Source organism: Hypanus sabinus, chromosome 3 (assembly GCF_030144855.1).
Source record: "Hypanus sabinus isolate sHypSab1 chromosome 3, sHypSab1.hap1, whole genome shotgun sequence".
Lineage (NCBI taxonomy): Eukaryota > Metazoa > Chordata > Chondrichthyes > Myliobatiformes > Dasyatidae > Hypanus > Hypanus sabinus.
The window spans coordinates 156,935,845-156,960,535 of NC_082708.1; the positions used below are offsets into that span (position 1 = coordinate 156,935,845).

The 24,691-nt window shown below is 41.5% G+C and overlaps 1 protein-coding gene across 1 annotated transcript in view; it reads right to left on the reverse strand.

Annotated features, from left to right (window-relative positions):
- The window catches only part of LOC132390863 (netrin receptor UNC5C-like), a 355,925-nt gene that overhangs the window by 69,514 nt on the left and 261,720 nt on the right, over positions 1-24,691 (reverse strand). Inside the window, exons 3-4 of the mRNA XM_059963405.1 lie at positions 13,672-13,815; positions 10,519-10,622 (exon numbers count right to left, since the gene is read on the reverse strand). Coding sequence (XP_059819388.1) covers positions 10,519-10,622; positions 13,672-13,815 — 248 coding nt within the window. The remainder of the gene's footprint in view (positions 1-10,518; positions 10,623-13,671; positions 13,816-24,691) is intronic.

The following is a 24,691-nucleotide window of genomic DNA, read 5'->3' on the forward strand; positions in this document are numbered from 1 at the left end:
CATGGACCATGGGAGAAAGGGAAGGGGGAAGGACACTAGGTGGAGGTGATATGCAGCTTAGGAGAAGAGGTAAAAGAGGGCCACTCATTCTCCCTCACCTACCCACCTGGCTTCACCTATCACCCTCTAAATTTTACACCTTCCCCTCCCCCCACCTTCTTATTCTGGCAACTCCCCCCTTCCGTTCCAGTCTTGATGACATTCAGCCTAAAATGCTGACTGCTTATTTATTTCCATAGATGCTGCCTGACCTGATGAATCCCGCCAGCATTTTGTGTGTGTTGCTCTGGGTTTCCAGCATCTGCAAATTCTCTTGTATCTATCATCAAAGAACTCCACCATCTTCCCACAACTACATCAAGCAGGAGGTACCGAAGTCTGACAAAACTAGAATCAAGAATATCTACTTTTCTACAACCATTTAGTGCTTAAATCAACCATGAAAATCCTAATCACTACAGTTTATCAACACTATGACCTCTCTCTACTCTATGAGACTATATTTGCTCTAATAATATCCTTTCTTGTAAAAATTGTGTAAAATATGTTTATGCTTTTCTTGTGATTGCTGTTTAGGTGATGTCATATGTCTGTAAGGCTGCTGTAAGCTTTCTATTGTAAATATCTACTTGTGCATGTGACAATGACAATAAACTTAGAACTCAGCAGTCAGGGTTATGATAATGAGTGATCTTGTTTGAAAAGTAAATATTGTATGGTACTCTAGTGAGAATTCTTCTCCTCTTCCAGGTACATTCAAGGGATCCTTCACACCTTCCAAAAGGTTAATTCCAGCTTCAAAAGATGGCACCTCTGGCCATGTGACGCCAGATCCGGCTTGACACAACAAATGGGCTTGTTGTGCTCCTAATTTTCATCACCCTCATGACTGGCAGTGTGATTTGAGCCTGTTGACCTGAACCACATTTGATCACTATATTCTTGAAATTTGTTTCATTGGTACTAGGAATGTAGGATACAGCTCATTAAGTCTTTGCTCTCCACTTAATTAAATTGTGGTTCACCTGTACCTTAGGCCCTCTACCTCCCATACCACATCCATTAACACTTCAATTCAGAAGATTATTGCTTTTGAGCTTTCAACTCAGCCCTAATGTCAGTGTGATTTTGACAGACCTTCAGGCGTCCAACATTCTCATGGCAGGGCATTCTAGAACAAGAGGGCACGACTTCAGGATTGAAGGACGCCATTTGAGAACTGAGATGCAGAGAAATTACTTTAGTCAGAGGGTGGTGAATTTGTGGAATTTGTTGCCACAAGTGGCTGTGGAGGCCAACTTACTGGGTGCATTTAAGGCAGAGATAGATAGGTTCTTGATTAGCCAGGGCATCAAAGGGTATGGAGTGAAGGCAGGGGAGTGGGGATGACTGGAAGAATTGAATGGCGGAGCAGACTCAATGGGCCGAATGGCCTACTTCTGCTCCTATATCTTATGGTCTTATTCTTTATAGAGTCATAGAGTAATACAGCATGGAAACAGGCCTTTTGGCCCGACTCATCCATGCTGATCGAGATGTTCATCTAAACCAGTCCTATTTGCCTGCATTTGGACCATTTCCTTCTAGTACTTTACTATTCATATATTCCAAATGTCTTTTAAGAGGTTTTATTGTACCTGTCTGAACCGCTTCTTCTGTCAGTGCACTCATATTGAAGAAGAGCTCTCCTAAAGTTAGCCCTCAATGCTGGGCTCTCAGTTTGAAGTTAACACAAGTCATACGGCACCTAAACAGGTCCTTCAGCCCACAATGCCAATGCCACCCTTCAATTGTCCACTCTTCCCTGATCCTATTTACTAGCACAATCCATGAACTTCTATGCCCTTGGTGATTCAAGAAGACACGTAGTTGCTTCTTAAACTGAAGAGGCATTTTTCATATTCCAACCACTGTCTGGGTGAAAAAAATTTCTTCCTGATATCAACATTGATCCTTTCCTCTCTTATCTTTGGCTTATGTCCTGCAGTTTATGATACCTCTGTTATGCGTATATTTTTTACTGTCTACCCTGTTTATGCCCCTTTTAATTTTGTATATTTCAACCAGACTTGCCCAGTGAAAAAGTTCATTCCAGTCAAAATTCTGGAGTACCTCCTCTGCACCCTCTCCAGCGCAACCACATCCTTCCTAGAGAGTGCTGAAAAATCTGGTTTCCCCTTCAGATGCAGAATTTCTCTGTGTAACTACGAATGCAGCATGCAACTTACCCTAGCTTTTAAATCCAATCAATTTCCTCTTTAAAATCTCATTTGTTCTGTGTAGTTTGGACTCTGAATCGTGGTTAGGTGGATCAGTCCATAAATATCACATACAGGTGGCTCTATTGATTAAGCAATGAGGTTTCTGCTATCACACGGTGCTCCATAATGGAGATCTATTGCTATTCACCTGTTACCTTCACACTGATGCAGTCATCAAGAAAGTGTATCAGCTTAATCATTTTCTTAGGCATCTGAGCAGGTCCACACATATTCATGATGATTCTCTTGAACTTCTACAGATGCACTACAGACAGTATTCTGAAAGGTTGCATCTCAGTCTGATATGATCAATGCACTGCTCTAGACTGACTGAACCTACGAATCCTGTAGTCTCACATCCGAACCAGCAGATGTGGAGATATTGGCTTAATGGTCCCTAGACACCAATTCACTATAATTATGACTAAACCAATCTTCATCTCTGTACCACTCTATGTCTCTCTCCCCATATCTCTGGACCCTACTGGTTGCAATGCTGTCATTCAAGTCGCAGTGTTCTAGTTCATGTTGCAGCTATAAGAAACTTTGGTCAGGATGGACTTGGAGTATTGTGTGCATTTCTGGTCACCACATTACAAGACAGATGTTGAGATTTTCGAGAGGGTTTAGAGGAGGTTTACCAGTATGCTGTCTGGATTAGAGGGTATAAATTAATAAGGAGAGGTTGGACAAACTTGGGTTGTATGAGATCTTGCTCCAACACAATTTATTTATTTAAATTTATGGATACAGAGTGGAAAGGCTTTTTTGGCCCACTTAGCCACCCACTGATTTGACTTTAGCCGAATCACAGGGGAACTTACAATGACCAGCTAACCTACTAACCGGTACATCTTTGGACTGTGGGAGGAAGCTGGGACACCTGAAGGGAAACCCATGCACACTTGGGGAAAACATGCAAACTTTCTTACAGAGGCCTTGAACTCCAAACACCAACAGCCTGAGCTGTAATAGTATCATGCTGACCGCTAAGCTATTGTGACGCCTCCATTTTCATCATTGCAGTATTTGCTTTCCTAGAGCACTTCAGAGGTTATAAAGACTGAGAAGGGTGTGGAAAGCATTATTGAAATATGAGGGCTTTCTTTCTTTTTATAATAACCTTGCTGAAGCATATTTGAAACTGCTTGTGAGAAAGCAGCCAACATAATCAAGGACACCTTTCACCCCAGTCATTTCCTCTTCTCCCCCTTCCCATGTGGCAGAAGATACAAAAATGTAAATACTACTACCATGGTCAAGGACAGCTTCTCTCCTGCTGTTTTAAATCTCTTGAACCTGCCTCTTGTATGATAAAGATGAGCTCCTGATCTCTCAATATAACATATTATGTTCCTTGCACTTTATTTGTCAACCTGCACTGTATTTCAGAATTATAACACTTAATTCTGTATTCTGTTATTGTTTTTCCTTTTGTGGTACCTCAACATATGGAATGATCTGTCTGGATGGTCAAAGCTTTTCATTGTATCTCAGTTCATGTGACAATAATAAACCAATTACCAATTAGCGAATGGTGCATAATTGGCTAAGAGAGAGTCTCACTCCTTGTAACTTATGCCTTGGCTTTCTGGGCATGGCATAACATCCAATTCCAAATACCTCACATGCCTGCTTGCAAATCTCCTTGAATGCAATTGCCAAACCAAGTCATCGAATGTCAGAGTTACCTCCTAATAAAATCCTGGCCTGGCCTGAACTCAGCCATCTCATTTGATTAAGTGCATGAACTAATGCACTGTATAGGGTAATGGCAGTCTACACCTCAGTGCAAATCTCACAATTATCTTCAAAGGTTAAGATTAAACATTCCCAGCTGCTCTCTGATTGGAATCAGTGGAGGCTACAGTAGTGTTTCCAGTTTGAATATGAAGAAAAAGTGGCATTATGAGTTGTTAATAATTCAATCCATGAAGCACTGTGCATCACTTAAATCTGAACACCTGGGTGTTGAACAAACAACTGTTATTTATTCAATGAAGAAAGGATAATGGCCTTTAATATTTTAGTGGTATGCAGATCTGCATAGGAAAAGGCAAAACATGTCTGAGGTTAAGGCGCAGATAGTGTTTAATAATTAAAGAAGGCTGGGCTTTCATATGTAAAAACAGAAATCCATGCCTATACCAAGACAACACAATCAATCTTGCTCCTCAGTTCTAAAAATACTCCCTTGTAATACTTATTTCAACTCAGAAAGCCTGTCTGTTTCATAGCAGCATTTGTGGTCTGAACTTTGTATTGATCCACAAGAGTTGCAGTATGCAGCAGCCAGATAGTCATCCACATGTAGGTGTCTGTTCTAAATTTACAAGCTCATGGCTGATCACTTAACCTCAGGGAAGTAAAAAGCTGACTGGTCCCAGTCTTTTCCTTAGTGTAGGGAATCCAAAACTAGAGGGCATAGGGTTAAAATTTATTTTTGCACAGTAGGGGAATTAAGGGTTATGGGAAAAAGGCAAGTAGGTGGAGATGAGTCCATGGCCAGATCAGCCATGATCTTACTAAATGGCAGAGCAGGCTCAATGGGCCAGATGGCCTCCTCCTGCTCCCATAAGAACTGCTCCCAGTTCTTAAAGATTTTGAATTAACCTATTAATGCTACTAAATAGGAAAGGATGCAGAAAAGATTTACAAAGTTGAGAAAATCTGCAGATGCTAGAAATCCAAGCAACGGCCGAGCCTGCAATTTCCTTCAGCATTTTGAGTGTGTTGTGAAGATTTACAAAGTTGTTCCCAGGACTGAATGGACAGGACATTTTTTCTGAACCGACCTCTTGTACAACCTCTTTATCGTACAAGAGGTCAGTTCAAGAGTTTTACAACAGCAGGAGAGAAGCTGTCCTTGACCATGGTGGTAATGTTCATGTTTTTGTATCTTCTGGAGTGTAGGAAGCTGAGAAGTGACCTCATAGAGGTTCATAATATCACGAGGGTCATAGATAAGCTGGTGGCGCATGGCCAAGTAGTTAAGGTGTTGGACTAGCGATCTGAAGGTCATGAGTTCAAGCTTCAGCCAAGGCAGCATGTTGTGTCCTTGAGCAAGGCACTTGACCACTCATTGCTCCAGTCCACCCAGCTGAAAATGGGTACCGGCAAAATGCTGGGGGTTAACCTCGCGATAGACTGGCGTCCTATCTTGGGGGGGAGTCTCGTACTCTGTCGCTTCACGCCACAGAAACCGGCATAAGCACCGGACTGATGAACCTATAAGGCTCGAGATAGACTTTAACTTTCTTTATAGATATGCTGATTGGTCACGGTCTATTCCCTGGTGTAGGGGGTTCAAAACTAGAGGGCATTGGTTTGAAGTGAGAGAGGAAAGATTTATAGAACAATGCAGCATTGATGTAGACCCTTTAGCTCAACAAATCCATGCCGACAATGGTGCCCAACCATCTAATGCTAAATTTCTGTGCTCAGCCCATATCCTTCTAAGCCCTGCCACAGCATGTACTTATCCTATACTTAGATAATACGGTGGAGGCCAAGTTCATGGGTATATTCAAAGTGGAAGTTGATAGATTCTTGATTGGTTGGGGCATCAAAGGATATGGTGAGAGGGCAGGTGCAAAGGGTTGAATGGGATCCGAGATCAGCCATGATGAAATGGCGGAGTGGACTTGATGGGCTGAATGGCCTTATTCTCCTCTAACTTAAGGTCTTATGGTCTTATACCTACTTCAACCAATTACTCAGGTAGCACCTTCCATGTACTCACACTCTTTTAAATGTTTCCTCTCTCACTCTGAACTGTGGCCCCCCCCAGACCTGGGGAAAGGACCACTGCCATTCAACTTTTCTATGCCCATCTTGTTTTTATAAACCTCTTTTCTAAAGGCCTAGCCTGGAAAACCTCTCCCTATAACCAAGCCCTCTAGTCTTGGAAAAATCCTTTGAAATCTTTTCAGCACCTTTTCCAGTTTAACCACTATGTTTCTCTGGTTTGATTTCTCAAAATGCATCACCTCACACTTACCTGCATTGTAGTCCATCTATCACTCGTGAGCTTAATCCATCAATTGATCAATATACTCTCGCTTCCCTGATCAAGATACTCCTGTAATCTATGATCACCTTTTCACTATCAAAATCACCTCCTAGTTTTGTGCCATCCACAAATTTACTGATGAAGAGAGACACATACAAAATGCTGGAGGAACTCAACAGGTCAGGCAGCATCTATGAAGAGGAATAAATAGTTGTTGTTTCAGACTGAGAAGACTCATCAAGACTGGAAAGGAAGGGGAAAGAAGCCTGAATAAAAAGGTGAGGGGAGAGGAAGTAGAAGCTAGAAAGTGATAGGTGAAGCCAGGTGGGTGGGGAGGGTGGTGAAGTAAGCAGCTGGGAGGTGATTGATGGAAAAAGCAAAGGATTGGAGAAGGAGGAATCTGATAGGAGAAGAGATTGGAATCACGGAAAAAGGGAAGGAGTAAGAGTACCAGTGGAAGGTGATAGGAGATGAGAAGAGTTAAGAAGGAAGCAAGAGTAGGAAATGGAAGAGTGGGGGATGGAAGAAGAGGGAGGAGGTGAGTGGACAGGTGTGGCACTTCTTCTGCCTGCAGGGAGAAATGCCAAGAGGGGTGAATTGACAAGGGAATCATGGAGACAGTGTTCAGAGAGTGGGGGAGAGGTGAAGATGAGCTTGGTGATAGAATCCTGTTGTAGGTGGTGTAAATTGCAGAGAATGATTTGCCAGATGCAGAGGTTCATGGGGTGGTATGTAAGGATAAGAGGAGCTCTACCCTTGTTAGGATGGTAGGAAGGTGGGATTTGGGGCAGATGCCCAGGGTGAGGGTAGCATCAGTGGTGTAGAAAGAGAACCCCATTTTTTGAAGAAGGAAAATGTCTCTGATATTCTGGAAAGGAAAGCTTAATCTTGGGAACAGGAAAGTTGGACAAGAAGGAACTGAGAAAAAGGAATAGCATTTTTACAGGTGACAGGGTGGGAAGAAGTTGATAGCAGTGAGAGTCAATTAGTTTATAAAAGGGCAAACACGAGGAAATCTGCAGACGCTGGAAATTCAAACAACGCACACAAAATGCTGGTGGAACACAGCAGGCCAGGCAGCATCTATAAGGAGAAGCACTGTCGACGTTTTGGGCCGAGACCCTTCGTCAGGACTAACTGAAGAGGCAGTTATTAAGAGATTTGAAAGTAGCGGGGGGAGGAAGGAATGTGAAATGATAGGAGAAGACCAGAGGGGGTGGGATGAAGCAAAGAGCTGGAAAGGTGATTGGTGAAAGTGATACAGAGCTGGAGAAGGGAAAGGATCATGGGACAGGAGGCCTCGGGAGAAAGAAAGGGGGAGGGGGGAGCACCAGAGGGAGATAGAGAACAGGCAGCGTGATGGGCAGAGAGAGAGAAAAAAAACAAACAACTAAATATGTCAGGGATGGGGTAAGAAGGGGAGGAGGGGCACTAACGTAAGTTAGAGAAGTCAATGTTATAGAAATCACTGACATATTTAGTTGTTTGTTTTTTTCTTTCTCTGCCCATCACTCTGCCATAGGCTCTCCATAGGCCTCCCGTCCCATGATCCTTTCCTTTCTTCAGCTCTGTATCCCTTTTGCCAATCATCTTTCCAGCTCTTAGCTTCATCCCACCCCCTCCGGTCTTCTATCATTTTGCATTCCCCTCTCCCCCCACTACTTTCAAATCTCTTAGTATCTGTCTCTTCACAGTTAGTCATGACGAAGGGCCTCGGCCCGAAACGTCGACAGTGCTTCTCCGTATAGATGCTGCCTGGCCTGCTGTGTTCCACCAGCATTTTGTGTGTGTAGTTTATAAAAGGTATCAGTAGACAATTTGTCCCTAGAGATGGGAGACAGAGAATGAGAGAGGAGAGAGAGGTGTTGGAAATGGACCAAGTAAATATAAGGGCAGAATCAAAGTTGGAGCCTAAGTTAATGAAATTGTCAAGCTCAGCATGGGTGCAATAAACAGCACCGTGCATGCTGTCAATACAGTGCAGAAAAAACTGGGAAGCATTATCAGAGAAAACTTGGACCATAGACTGTTCCATGTAGCCAAAGGAAAGGTGGGCATAGCTGGGGCCATGGCCACATCTTGCGTTTGGAGAAAGAGGGAGATGCCAAAAGTGAAATTTTTGATCGTGAGGGCCAGCTCTTCCAGATTGAGGAGGATGGTTTGGGTAGTGAGCTGGACAAAGCACCTGTTTTTCCTGTTCTATAACTCAATGACTTGATAAACCATCATCAATTACTATTTCCAAGCTCTTTGTAGAACTGCTCCTGAATCCCTGGCTCCTGACCCTATCATCTGGTTCCAGATTTTTCAAACAATTTCCCTCTATCATCGATACCTTGGAAATCTCAATCAATTCACTCCTTTAATCTTCTAGATCTCAAGGAATGCAACTCAAGTGTGGAATCTCATGTTGTAATTTAACCCTTGGTGTTTAGGTATTATTCTGGTAAATCTACACTGCACTCCTCCAAGGGATTTTTAATACTCTTGTTCATTGCTCTACCAGTTGCTAACCTAGGATTCTCCAAATTCCCAAAATCATGATTTCCACTCTGTGGAAGCACAAGAGAAGCAGGTGGGTGTAGGGTGTGTCACTGACATGTTCCTCTTCATAACTTGGAAATGTCTCACTGTTCCTTCATTGCTACTGGATCTAAATCCTGGAACTCCTTGTCTAACATTGCTATGTTCGGCATGGACCTGAAGGCCGAGATGGCCTGTTTCCGTGCTGTAATTGTTATATGGTTATATGTTCACTGCACAAGCTACAGCTACAACACTAGCTCAAAGAACAGCTGCTTCCCTTCAACATTTGGTTCTTGAACCAAACTGGACTAATCACAACCTTAGTATAGCACTATAACAGACTTATTTTGTTCTAATTATGTTCTATCTTGTATAATTTTATATACTTTATGGTTACCTTTTGATTGATCTGTCTCTGATGCTCTGTGTCTGTGTTACTGCTGCAAGTAAGTTTTTCATTGCACTTGTACATACATAAGCTTGTGGATGTGACAGTAAACTTGACAGATTTTAACTTGGTGATGTTTCAAGGAGGAGGCTGCCTAACACCTTCTGAAGGATAACAGACAGTGGTCATTAATATGAGCTTTGACAGTGACATTAACACCTGAGATTTAATTAAAAACGCAGTGGATTAGCAATTCTTCCTCTGTTCTGCTTGATGAAGGCATGGAGTATAAATACATGCACAATAAACCCCACTTCTGAAATCTGGATCTCTTGAAGTCAAGTGCATTTTTCATTTAATGCATGCAGCTGAGGGCAATTTCCTATGATTTTGAAGGCAGCAGTTTGGTTTGTTGATTCTGTAATTATTGCTATGTTTTCTCAGACTCAATATTCAGACATGACACACTCAAATGCATTCTAGTGGAGAATTACTGAGTGAGTATTTTCAAAACTTTTGGTGAATTTGGGATCATCTCTCTGTTCTTCAATAACTTCTTTGGGAAGCCCAGTGTTCAGAATTCCAATACGTTGTTCCAGATTCTACAATATCTTGTGCCTCCATGACGGCACTGCATTGCATCAGACACCCAGCCGAGGAAACCAGAGCATCCGGTGGGACCCCACATGGTCACCGGGAGAACGCACAAACCACATGGATAGTGCTAAAGTTCAGGATTAAACTTGGGTTGCTGGAGACACGAGGCAGTGGGTCTACCAGCTATGCCGCTGTCACATCCAGTATAGAAAATATATTTGCCTTTGGTTTCTGTATCTCATCAGCAATGTGGAGGGGGTTGTCACACAATGCTAATGGTGTGAAAATGTAGTGGTCGTGGGTTTTGTTGGAATGTGGCTAGGGGATCTCATAGATCGCACACAATTAGGTTGGCAAGCTCACCTTTCCTAAAGAGCCTGCTGGATCTCCTAAACCTTAACATACATGGTCCCTAAGTTTTCAGTAGAATAACCTGTGCCTCAAAGGAGCCCCAGAGAGAACAGCCAGCACATATTCCCAGATGGATTTCTTATTTGATGGATATCCAGAGATAGTGCAACCGAACAGAATTCTTTAACTGAATTTGAATCCATTAATCTTTCCCAATCAACCTCTGTTGCCAGAAGCACGAAGTAACTAATTTATTACAACTCATTAATCATATTATGCTGTATTTGTTTAATGTTATGACTTCCCATTAACCTTGGAGCAGATCCAGTTCAGGGTGGTTGATGAACCAATTATAGATGGAGGAAGTTGTGACAGCCACTCACCTCAGCCAATGGGATACCTTCAGGGGGACGGCACTGAAGAAGCACCTCTTGCTCCATTGATACCTCTTTGCCTAATGGTTCTTGTTCAAAGGTCTTCCGCAGATCTGGACAACAGATTAAACAGATCTTTAATCTCTGGCCTGCTGAAATAATTGAAAACAGATGGAGAAATTGCACCGATGTGACTTGGATGTAGAAAAAGGCAGAATGTGTAGAATGTTGGGTCTACCTTGCCTTTATGGGCCGAGATGGCAGTGAAGAAGATTTTCAAAGTTGAATGATGAAGGTTATCTAAAATTGCAGTGAAAAAACAGCAAAGGAGGTTATCAAAAGTTGTAAGGGGATGTTGATCAGCTAAATTGAACACTTCAGCTAAAAGTGAGCTGTTGCATTTCTGAAAGTTAAATCAACGTAGGACACGCACAGTGAATGGTAGTGTTGTAAAACTGAGGCACCTTGAACATGGTTCCTTGATAGTGGAATCATGGCTATTCAGGGTAGTGAAGAAGGTTTTTGGCACACTGGCCTCTGTCAATCAGGATACTGAATATAGAATTTGAGAGGTTAGTATACAGTTGTGCAAATCAATGGTGATGCTGCATTTTGAGTATTTTGTGTTAAGAAGAATATTATTAATTTGGAAAGAGGGCAGAAAAGATTTATGAGATTGTTAGCAAGACTCCAGTGACTGAGTCTGAGTCTGTGACTGAGGGGCTGCATAGGCTAGTATTTAATTCATTTTTAACATATGAGACTGAGAGGTGATCAAATAGAGATATTAAAAACACGAAAGGCATAGACAGGGTGAGTGCACACATTCTTATTCTCAGGGTTAGAGAATCAAGAACTAAAGGGTTTATTGTGAGTGGAAAAAAATTTAATAAGAACTAGAAGGGAACTTTTTTTCACAAAGGTAGGTATGTATGTGGAATGAGCTGCCAGAAGTGGTTGAGGCTGGTACAATTCAATTTTTTTAAGGCAGTTGGAAAGTTATATGGTCAGGAAAGGTTCAGAAAATTATGGACCAGATAAAACCAAATAGGACTAATTTGGATAAGCTTGGCTGAAGGTCTCGACAACTCTATGGCATGTACCCAAATTCAAAGCGTACACCATTCCAAAGGCTGCAAAATAAATCTCTTGGCTTCTGCACCTCTGCAGGACAGTGCCACGTTTCAGATGAAATTGGAACTAACACCATCTGCTCTCACCGGTGGAAGTAAAGATCTCTTGACAATTAGCCCAGGGGCAATTAGGTCATGGAGTTGTGGACTAATTTAGCACAGAAACAGGCCCTTCAGCCCACAATGTCCATGCTGCCTGTTAAACCTATTTACGCTAATCCTATTAATGTACATGAAATTCACAGCTTTCTATGATTTGGGGTTTCAAGTACTTGTTAAATACAAGAGCTTCTTAAATGTGATGTGAGTATCTGTTACCACCACATATCAGGAATGGACAAAAAATGGCAACATTGCCAACATTGTCCACATCTTATGAATAAATAAATAGTAAACTTGTTTTCATATAGCAGTAGGAATATTGGGAGTTACATCTTTTCTAACCATTATTTATTGACTTTGGGTTTGACAGAGAAAATGGAATTTCTAAAAGATGAGGAGAGACTGAGCTTATTTTAAATAAAATGGACATATAAAGTATCAAATAAGCCAAGTCATGGTGAGGCAGCTTTACTGGCTACAGCCCATTACCTTGGAAATCTGGTTTGAATCTTACCAGTGTTGTGTGTTGAAGAACCAGACCCAAACTGGGGAAATCATGGCTTTGCAATGTCATAAAACAACAGGCTAATCCTGGGTTGCAAACAGGTTCCATTTTAACAAATATTTATAAATTGATTCTGTCCATACAAAGTCAAGTTTGTTGTTGTATGCACAATTACTTGTATGCATTGGTGTGATAAAAAACATACTTGCAGCAGCATCACCAACATACAGCATAAGAAAAACAAATTTCACAAGAGAAACATAGATTAGACAACATTAGAGAGGAAAGAGCGCAATTAGAGAAAAAAAGTCCATGTAGTGCAAAGTAGTCATGGCGTTGCTATACAGAGGTGTTGATTAGGGTTAGGGGGTCTCTCTCTTTCTATCTCTCATAACCCACTATAGAGTCATACAGCACAGAAACTAGTCCACATTGACCATTAGGCACCAATCTACACAAATCTTACACTAATCTGCTTTTATTTTCCCAAATTCCCATTATCTGCCCCTAGAGTCTGCAACTCACCTACATACAAGGGACAACTTACTGTGGCCATTTACAGTAACCTGCTATCCTGCACGGTCTTTAGGATGTGGGAGGTTACTAAAGCGTTTGGAGGAAACCTATGCAGTTACAGGAGAATGTGGAAACTCCACACAGACAGCACCAGAGGCCAGGATTGAACATGAGTTTCTCTGTGACAACAGCTCTATAGTTTGCACTACTGGGCTGTTTCATGTATTTGTGTGTATTGGAAGGAATCTGATAAACCATAGACTTCAAATAGACTCCTGCCTATTGTAAATGAATCCCCATTAAATTATTAGTTTTAACATAATTTAATGATATGGATACCAACTCTTCAGAACTGGAATAAAGACCATTGCTGGAGAAGAATTAAAAGTATTAAAATATTTAGTGTCTTTATGAATGATTTTTAACATCTCTGCTTACTGGCTCACTGGAGCTTAGAAGAATGAGAAGCGAACATATTGGAACACATAAAATATTTCCAAGTGTTTCAGAGTTAATGTAATTGATAATCCCACTGGCTGGGGTGTCTAGAGACAAAATAAAGGGCTGCTGGTCAGGGCGGAAATGGGGACAAATGTCTTCACTTGAAGGGTAATCAATATTTGAAATTCATGATCCTGAAAGTTATTATTGCACATTTATGGATAGCATAGAAGACAGAGGGTGGTAGAACATGAAGGGAATTCAGGAAAAATAGTGGGAAAGTGGTAGTGAAAGGTAAGAGACCAGCTATGTTTTTAATTCTCTTGTGCTTCAATTTGTTGGGGAGCATGGGATAGCATTAATGTTTGTGAAACCTAGCTGGTTAGTTGGAGAGAGAAGGTCATTCCTGGGCCTTTCTTCTGAAAGAGAAGAAACTAATTTCCAATTCTTTGCAGCAGCACTTACATGCAATCCGGACGTAGGACTTGTGACTCTTGGTGGTTCCAGAGGAACTCCACGCGACACACTGGCACCAGTAATCTTCCGGCCCAAAGAGTTCCTCCACCTGCTGCCTAGAGATCTCGATGCTTACTTCTTTCACAATAAGCCCTGTTGGTCACAAGAAAGTGTTGAAATTGTTAACCTCACTTCATACCTGGAACAGAGTGATGACCTGTTGGGACTGTCAGAATGAGGTAGCCCTTGGAAACACTTCAATAACCATTCAGTAATCTGTGGATTTAGACTGGGATGGCCCCTCGATACAGAACTGGAGGAGGTCGGCAGATTTAATTGTAATTCTCAAGAGGGAACTAACTGAGTAAGCATCTAAAAATTCTGAGGATACATGATGGGGAGAGGTAGGCAGAGAAGATATTTCTTTCTCTTTATATTTATTTATTTTATTTAGCAGTACAGCCCAGTACAGGTCCTTCTGGCCCAATGAGCCTGTGGCGCCCAATTACACCCAGGTGACCAATTAATCTACTAACCGTATGTCTTTGGAATGTAGGAGGAAACTCACTCAGTCATTGAGAGATTGATAAATTCTGCTCAGACAACGGCGGAATTGAACCTGGATCACTGACACTGTAATAGCATCACGCTAGCTGCTGTATTGCCATGCTGTCACAAGAATAATCAATCGATGGGCATAATACAGGGATGTTTTCCAGTTTGGGGACGAAGTAGCTAAAATGCTTTTAACATTTGAAACATTATGAACGTTGAACACATCAATTTATTTAGGATATTTGAGATTTAACCTTGACTATTTATAATATAACACATGAAATGGCCTGTTCTTGTGGAGGATTACAGGATTAGAGGTAACTGTAAAAAATGAGTGATAAGTCAATTGACAGGGATGAGTTGAAATATTTTCACGCTGACAGTCACAGATCTTTGGAGCTCTCTTCCTTAAATGACAAAGGAAGCAGATGCTTTGAATGTTCTTAGGCCAGTAGTGGATGGATTCTTTTCAAACAAGGAGGTCAGAGCTTACAAACCGTAGGTGTGAAGGTAGAGATGAGTCATTGAGGAATGGATGCCTGGATTCAGGCCTTCAGCCCAACCAGTCCATGCCGACCATGTTGCCCAATTTCCTGCATTTGGCCCATATTCCTCCAGGCATTCACTGTCCATGTACCTATTCAAGTGCATTTTAAATGATATTATTGTACCTACCACAACTACAATACTTCCACTAGTAGCTTATTCCCTATATTCATCATGCCCTGCGTGAAAAAGTTGCCCATCAGGTCCTTTAAAATTTTTCCCCTCTCATCCTAACTCTACGCCTCCTAGGTTTGGACTCCTCTACACTGGAGTAAAGACTGTAAACATCTATGCCTCTCTTAATTTGAAGTTCTTATAAAGGTTCACCCCCCATACTCCTACATTCCAACAAATAAAGACCTAGGCTGGCTCCCTATAACACAGACCCTATAATCTTGGCAGCATCCATGAAAATCTTCCCTGCACTCTTTTCAGTTTAACCGCAACATTCCTAAAAACAGGGTGACCAAAACTATACACAGTACTCCAACTACGGCCTCACCAGCAACTTATAAACCCGCAGCCTAAGATCCCAACTCCGATACTCAATACCCTGATTATTGAAGGCCAGTGCGCTAAACCACCTTTTTCAGCACCCTGTCTACCTGTGATACTATGCACTTGTAATCCTAGTTCTCTTAGTTCCATTACATTCCCTGGTGCTTAGGTTATGAGTTATAAGCTCAGCTTATAAGTTGTACTGTGGCTTGGCTTTCAAAAACACATCGCTTCACACTTAACTCTATTGAAATCTATTTGCCACCCTTCAGACCTGTTCCCTAACTGATGAAGATCACCTTTGTTATGCTTTGTAGCTTCAAAACATTAACTTGATTGAAAGAAACTCATAGCAGTCCAAAATTATAAGTGTAGTTTGAATTTACTTTAGGCAAGAAGTGCACGTATCACATGGTAGCATGGTGTCGTATGCAATTAACATAATTTTACATATAACCCATGTTCAATTATTTAAACAAACAAGATTGCTTAATCAATTCAATACGTACACAAAATTATCCAAATATAACTGAAATATTACATATACAACAACCCTGTAATCTTCTTCACTATCAACAGCACCTCTTAATTTTGTGTTATCTACATGAAGTTACAATCAGACAGCTGTGATCTATTAAATGACTTGATAGTCGGAATGGTCTACCTGTGCCTTACTTCATACATCCATTGATATGTATATATGTATGTCATAGAGTAGTTGCACAGAAAAAGACCCTTCAGCCCATTTAGCCTGTGCTGAACAACTTAAACTGCCTACTCCCATCAACCTGCACCTGGACTCCTCCATACCCCACCATCCATGTGCCTATCCAAACTTCAATTAAATGTTAAAATTGAGCTTGCATGCTCCACTTGTGCTGTCAGCTCATACCACACTCCCACCACCCTGTGAATGAAGATGTTTCCCCTCATGTTCCCCTTAAACTTCTCACCTTTCAGACTTAACCCATGACCTCAAGTTGGAAAAGGCCTGCTTGCATTTTCCCTATCTATACTCCTTATAATTTTGTATAGCTCTGTTAAACCTCCCTTCAATCTTCTATTTGTAAGATGAAATGTTTGCAGAGCATGAGAAGCTTGAGAAATGGGGGGGGGGGGGGGTGGGTGGGGGGGATGGTTTCAGCCAGAGATGGAATGATTGAAAATATGACCGCTTTTTGAACACTCTGAGGTGAAACTAGCAGAGCCACTGTGTCACAGGGCCAGAAAGCCAGATTCAATCCTGATCCCAGGTGCTGTCTGTGTGCTTCCCTGTGGCCATGCGGGCTTTCCCTGGGTGCTCTCTGGTTTCCTAGAACATTCCAAAAACACGAATGTTGGTAGGTCAGTAGGCTGCCTGCTGCAGGTTGCCTTTAGTGAGTAGATAAGTGGTAGAGAGTCCAGGTGGTGATGGTGTGGGGGTGGGGGGGGGGGGTTGGTTAGTTGGTTAGTTGATAGGAATATGGGGAGAATGAAATGGGATTAGAATAGGATTGGTGATCGGCTTGGTCTCAGTGGGTTGAAAGCCCTGTTTCTGTGTTGCATTTTTCTATGGTATTAAACAACAGGATGCTACACAGCTGGCATAAAGTGAGAGGCCACTTTTTGGGTCATTGTGATTCAATGGAATGGAACTTGCTGACCTAACTTCCTCCACGTGGAACCTCTACCTATGGTCTTCTTGGGCATCACCTGGATGGATCATGATGGCCCCATTTGCTTCTTTTCTTTAGCATTTACAACAAGGGTTCACAACCTCTTTATGACATAGACCCCTAAATTAACTGAGGAGTCTGCAGACCCAGTTTGGAAATCCCTGAATTAGAAGAGTGAGATGAGACTTGATCAAACACAAGTTTCTTGGAGGCCTTGATAGGGTAAATATGAAGAGAGATTTTCCCTTGACAGTTGAGGCTAAAACTTGTGGTTCCCAGTCTTGGATTAAGGGTTGGTCTGAAAGGTGGCTGGACCTCTTCACTTCACCCTGACTGACTTTGAAGCGGCAGAGGTGGAGTCAGGCCTTTGCCAGCTGTGCCAGCTCTTGATCTTTCTTTTAAAATTTAGGAAGGTATAGAACCATTAAAATTAAAATAAGTAATTAAAACATATTAAAACTTTAACAAAGCAAATAAAAATTAATAAACAACATATGAATAATTAAAAAACATTAAAGGAAAGCATGATTATTTCAAATATCCTCCATGACCTTGATCAATATGTGGAGGCCTGCATGCTTCAAGTCTCCAGCAGGTGATGCCAACTCAGGGCCACTCATGTTGGAGCATCTGTGGACGAGTTGCCAGATGAAGACTGATCCAATTCTGGCTCCCGAACGGACAGACTTGTGGTTCTCCCTCCAGGGCCATGCCATACAAAACCACATTTAAAAAATGTAAATTGAATTCCAATCTGCCTCAGCCCAGAAGCACCATTGGACTCTGTGTGATTTCTAATCAGCCCAATGTAAAGGTGGGGAAGTGTATCAAGACTGGGTTATGTAGGGTCCAAAAATGTAGTGAGCTGACTGATTTGGCAACAGAAGTTGGTCATTAGGTCTGCAATTTTGTACTTCACAGCTCCTGTTCATTAATCACTAAGTTGCTGTTGCTTCAACAGTTGAAACTGCAGTGATTCCAAGCAAGATGCCGGCTCAGGTCAATGTGAGTGTCCCAGTGATTGAACCAGCTGAGTGAACCAGCTCAGTGTGATTGCAGTCTGCATGAGGATAGCCATGTAAACTAGTCTTGTGTTTTCTTGATTATAGAAAGAAAATTATCCCATTTATAGGACCTACTGTGGATATGTTGGGATACTGGAGTCTACGATTTGAATACTGGAGTTATACTGCACAGAAACAGGACCTTCAGCCCAATTAACCAAGTTGTCAACTTGTGCTAGCACCATTTCCTCAGTTCTGATCTCTTTACTTAAAGAAGGACTTATCTATCATTGTGCAAATGAATCTTCACCAGGTTGGTTCTTGGGATAGAAGATCAGTCATAAGAAGAGATATTGAGTAGGCATGCCTCTTTTGTTCTTGAGTTTAGAAGAATGAGAGATAACATGTTTGATGCACAAAATTCTTGGATGCCTTAACATAGTAAGTAAGGAGAGGTTTTTTCCTCTGCCTGAGGAGTTTAGAACTTGGGGACAAGTCTAAGAAGAATGGATCAAGCATTCAAGACTGAGTAGAAGACAAATTTCTTCACTCAAAGGATGGAGAATCATTGGAATTCTCCATGGCAGAAGGTTGTGAGAGGCTCAGATATTGAGTTCATTCTGAGCACAGAATGTTAGATTTCTGAATTTTAAGAAAATGAATGGATATTTAGGTGGGGCAAGACAATAATATAGATATAAAGTATCAGACATGATCTTGTCTGTTTTGAAAGGACAAACTGGTAGGCAGAGGTGGAACTATGGCTTTGTTGTTAAAAAATGAATTCAAATCCAGTTCAAATTTGAAAGGAGTGACAGAAGATCAAAAGAAGTAGAATCCTTATGGGTAGAATTAAGAGACTGAAAGGGTAAAACAAAACCTTGATGTTAGTTATATATAGGACTCCAAACAGGAGGCAGGATGTGGACAACAAATTGCAAAAGGAGATAGAAAAGGCACGTCAAAAAGACAATGTTTTGACAGTCTTGGGGGATTTCAATATGTAGGTAGATTGAGAAAATCAGGTTGGTGCTGGATTCCACAAGGGAGAATTTGTAGAATGCCTACAAGATGGCTTTTTGGAGTAGCTTGCCGTTGAGCCCACTAGGGGATCTTAGAAGGCAGTTATCATAATATGATAGAATTCGCCCTGCAACTTGAGACGGTGAAGATAAAATCAAACGTATCAGTATTACTTTGAAGTAAAGGGAATTACAGAGGCATGACAGAGGAGCTGGCCAAAATTGATTGGAAGGGACCACTAGCAGGGATGACAGCACAGCAGCAATGGCTGGAGTTTCTGGGTGCAATTTGGAATGCACAAAATAGACACATCCCAAAGAAAAAGTATTCTAAAGGCAGAGTGATGTAACAGTGACTGATAAGGGAAGTCCACGCCAACATAAAAGCAAAATAGAGAACATGTAATAGAGCCAAAATTAGAGGGAAATTAGGGGATTCAAAAACTTTTAAAAACCACAGAAGACAACCAAAATACATGGGGGGGGGGAATGAAATATGAACGTAAGCTGCCAATAACAGTAAAGAGGATACCAAAAGATTTTTTTCAGATATATGAAGAGTAAAAGAGAGGTGAGAGTAGATATTGGACCACTGGAAATTTCTGCTAGGGGGGTAGTAATGGGGGGGGGGTAAGGAAATAGCAGACAAACTGAATAAGTATTTTGAATTAGTCTTAACTGTGGAAGACACTAGCTGTATGCTGGATGTTTGAGAGTGTCAGCAGGGAGAAGTGAGTGAAGTTGCCAGTACTAAGGAGAAGGTGTTTGGAAGCAGAAAGATCTGAAGGCAGATGTCACCTGAACCAGATGGTGTACACCCCAGGGTTCTGAAAGAGGTAGCTGAAGAGATTGTGGAGGCATTTGTCACGATCTTTCAAGAATCAATAGATTCTGGCATGGTTCTGGAGGAATGGAAAATTGAAAATGTCATTCCACTTTTCAAGAAGGGAGGGAAGCAGAAGAAGGGAAAGTTTTGGCCAGTTAGCCTGATTTCAATGGCTGGGAAGATGTTGGAGTCAATTGCTTAGAATGTGGTTTTGAGATACTTGGAGGTACATGATAAAATAGGCCAAAGTCAGCATGGTTTCCTTAAAGGAAAGTCTTGCCTGACAAATCTGTTGGAATTCTTTGAGGAAATAATTAGTAGGGTAGACAAAGGAGAATTGGTAGATGTTATGAAATTGGATTTGATGAAGTGCCACACATAAGACTGATTAACAAGATAAGCACCCATGGTATTACAGGAAGGATACTAGTATAGATAAAGGATTGGCTGATTGGCAGGAGGCAAAGATTGGGAATAAAGGGAGACCTTTCGGATTGGCTGTCAGTGAATAATGGTGTACTGCATAGGTCAGTGTTGGGACAACTTCTTACGTTGTATATCAATCATTTGGATGAGTAAATAAAGGGCTTTGTGGCCAAGTTTGGGAACAATATGAAGATAAGTGGAGGGACAGATAATGTTGAAGAAATATGGATGCCGCAGAAAGACTTAGACAGATTAGGAGAATTGGTAAAGAAGTGGCAGACGGGATACAGTGTTGAGAATGTATGGTCATGCATTTTAATAGAAGGAAAAAAAGCATAGATCATTTTCTAAATGGAGAGAAAATTCAAAGCTCCAAGGTGTGAAGGGCCTTGACAGACCTCATTTAGGATTCCTTAAACATTAGTTTGCAGATTGAGGTGGTGGTGAGGAAGACAAATACAATGTTAGCATTTATTTTGAGAGGAGGCAGAATGAAAAAAGAAGGATGGTATGCTGAGGCTTTATAAAGCACTGCTAAGGCCTCATTGGAGTATTCTAAGCAGTTTTGGGCCCATTATTTAAGAAGGGATGTCCTAACATTGGAGGGGGTTCAGAGGCAGATCACCAGAATGATTCCAGGAATGAAAGGTTTATCGTATGATGAGTGATTGATGGCTCTGGGCCTTTACTCTCCAGAATTGAGAAGAATGAGGGGAGGGATCTCATTGAAAGCTATCAAAAGACATAGAGTGGATGTGGAGAGGACGTTTCCTATGGTGGGGCAGTCTCACATCAGATGACACAGCCTCAGAATAGAGGTATGAACATTTAGAATGGAAATGAGGAGAAATTACTTTAGCCAGAGGGTGATGAATCTGTGGAATTCATTGCCACAGGCATCTGTGAAGGCCAGAACTTTGTGTGTATTGAAGGCAGTGGTAGATAAGTTCTTGATTAGTCAGGGCATGAAAAGTTATGAAGAGAAGACAGGAGAATGGAGTTGAGAGGGAAATGGATCAACGACGACAAGATGGCAGAGCAGACTCGATGGGCCAGATAGACTAATTCTGCTCATATGTCTTATGGTCTTGATAGAAGAAAGATCCATCTGACTACCTTGGTCATAACCTGAGTAAAACTGAAATTGCTGGGAACATGCAACAGGTATTGCAGCATCTGTGGAGGGAGAAGTAGTGACAATATTTCTAGTCAATGATTTAATTCCAATCATCATCAAGAAACTTCCACTCTCTTTCTCCCTCCATAGATGCTGCTTGACTATTGGAGTATTTTCAGCAGTCTGAGGTACCCACGTGCTTCAAATCGGCTTGAATTTTACCTGTGCCCAAGGAAAATGTGGTAAATTACCTCAATGTCTATCATTCAGGAGCACTTATATCCATGGAGATTAAGTGTTTTGAGAGGAAATATATCGACTGCTGCCTGAGAAGAGATTTGGATCCACTCCAGTATGCCTACCATCAAAACAGGTCCATAGCAGATACCATTTCATTGGCTCTTCACTCAACCCTGGACCATTTGGACAGCAAAGATGCAAACATCAGGATGCTCTTTATCAACTACAACTTGGCATTCAATACCATAATCCCCTCAAAACTAATCAATAAGCTTCAAGACCTCGGACTTAATATCTCCTTGTGCATTTGGAACTTTGATTTCCTCATTTGCAGATCTAGTCTGTTGGGATTGGCAACAACATCTCCTCCACAATCTCTATCAACACAGACACACCACAAGGCTGCATGCTTATCCCCCTGCTCTACTTGCTTTACACTTATGACTGGGTGGATAAGTACAGCTCCAATGGCATATTTATGTTTGCTGATGACACCACTGTCAATGGCCAAATCATAGATGGTGACGAATCAGCATACAGGACGGAGATTGAAAATCTGGCTGAGTGGTGCCACAGCAATCACCTCTACTCAATTTTAGCAAGACCAAGGGAGCTGATTATTGACTTCAGGAGGAGGAAATTGAAGGTCCATGAGCCAATCCTAATTGGGGTATCAGAGGTGGAAGGGTCAACAAATTTAATTTTTTGGTGTTATTGTGCCTTGGGTCCAGCACCAAAGTGGAATTAAGAAGAAAGAACAGCAGCACTTCTACTTCCTTGGACGTTTGCAAAGATTCAGCATGGTATCTAAAGTTCTGACAAACTTTTATAGATACGTGTTGGAGAGCATATTGACTGGCTGCATCATCCTTGAATGGAAAATATAACAAAAAAGTAGTGGATACGGCCACATTCATCATGGGTAAAGCCCTCCCCACCACTGAGCACATCTACATGGAGCATTTTTGTAGGAAAGCAGCATCCATCATCAGGAACCCCCAGCACCCAGATAAAGCTCTCTTCCCGCTGCTGCCATCAGAAAGAAGGTGCAGGAGCCTCAGGACTCAAACCACCTGGATCAGGAACAGTTATTACCCCTCAATCATCAGGCTCTTGAGACAGAGGGGATAACTTCACTTCTCCCATCATTGAACAGTCCCTACAACCTATGGACTCTCTTTCAAAGCCTTTTCATCTCATGTTCTCGATATTTATAGCTTACTTAGGGTTATATATGGTGAAATATATGTACTTTGATAATCAATTTACTTAGAATTTCGGAACTTTGAAATACATATTATTTGGGCTTTGCACTCAGGTACCCCAAATACCAAGCTTCCTTTAGTGTCTTCTTGCCAGGTCACACTAACAGCAACTTATAACATTAATACTTTGAAACTTCTACAATGCAATGTTTCAATGGAAGTTGTAAAGAGGTATATGTAGCTTTGTCAGTTATGGGTGTATAAATAAATTCCTTTAAATGCTACCAATCAAAAAGACTGAGCTGGCAGCTTGGTCAGCAGGCAAAGCTGTCCAGAACATTGTTTAAGAAAATATGAGCAGAGTTTTGAAAGTAAGTTGATCTAATCTTCTTAGTGCACTTGAACTGAATACTGCAGCTGCTCAGACGTCCAACAATGCAGCAATGGTGCTGAGTTCAAGAGGCTCAGTGTAGGGAGGCCGACATCGAACAGAAAATCACAAATATAGCATTTCACCTCAAATACAGATTATGTACTTAAGAAGCAGGAGGACTGTAAGCAACCTGCCAGATTACAGGCTAACTATTCAAGGTAAAAAGTATTTTGTGTTTGACAGTGTTGAGACCAAGATTAGCAAGGGATTACAGTATTATGCAAGCATCTAGCAGTTAACATGTCTTATATTGACTCTTGGGGCGATGTTAGGAAACTTAAACTCAGGCAAGTAGAAGAGGATTACACAGCAAAGCTTGTTGTTCAAATGCTGCCAATTGTGATTCGGGGATTTCACTGCTTCCTTTGAACATCAAGACAACCCTTTTTTGAGTTTGCCATCCTCTTTAAATGCTAACACTGGCTTCATTCAGACCGCCTTATCAGTTTGGCTGGGTGGTTCCTGTCACTGAGCTGCCCTGTTCCTGCCCTGTGTATTGAAAAGGACCTGCCACTCACCCCTGCAAAATCCCTGTGGTTTTACAAAGACAACAGTGACCAATAGAATAATCAGCAATCAGAAACAATCAGAGTCACTAGGCTCTTTGGGCAATATACATGAGATGAAGATGTGTTTATAAAATATTGTATGAATCTCTATTAAATTCAGTAGGGAACTGAGAAGCAACTTCCTTCACTTAGAGTTTCAGTGGAATGTGAGCCAGTTTTCAGTGGTCCCCGGGTTTCTGTCACTCTGAACCGTTCGTAACACAAACAGATCGTAAGAAATATCTGAATGGCCTGCTCCATATGCTTAGGCTCCGCTTCAACTCCATGCTTCTGATCTTTAGTCACCCAGTTTGGAAGGGGATGGGTTGACTAGGAAGATCTCTGGCTGGTTTGTTCAAGGGTTGAGGGTTCTGCGATGGGAGATCTGTCTTTTAAGGAAAGATTGGACAGGGGATGCTTATAAACCTCTAAGAGGTAACTTTGTTTTAAAGTCTAAAATTCTCTGGGGGGGTTTTACAGGGTTGATACTAAGAGGATGTTTCAATTGACTGGAAGACGAGGTCTGGTAGGTCTGGCAACTCAAAACTGCAGAGTAATGAACTCAGCTCAATGTATCACAGGAACATCTCTCCCCTCCACTAAATGTGTCTACATGAGGCATTGCTTTGAGAAGGCAATATCATAGATACTCGACATTTGTGCCACGTTATCTTCTGACAGCTACCATTAGGCAACAGGTAGAGAACCTTCAGGTTCAAAACCAGCTACTGCCCTTCAACCATTCCATTTCTGAACTAATCTGCACAATCCTGGTCACTACCTCAGTATACCAACACTGGTCACTTGCATTACAATGGACTCTGAATATTTTTTGTTGTATTTATGTTCCTTCTTGTATAATTATGTTAATTCATGTTTTTCTTATGTAAGTTGTGTCTCTGCTGCTGCTTTGTGTCAGTAAGTAAGTTTTTAATTGCAACTATGCCCACATGT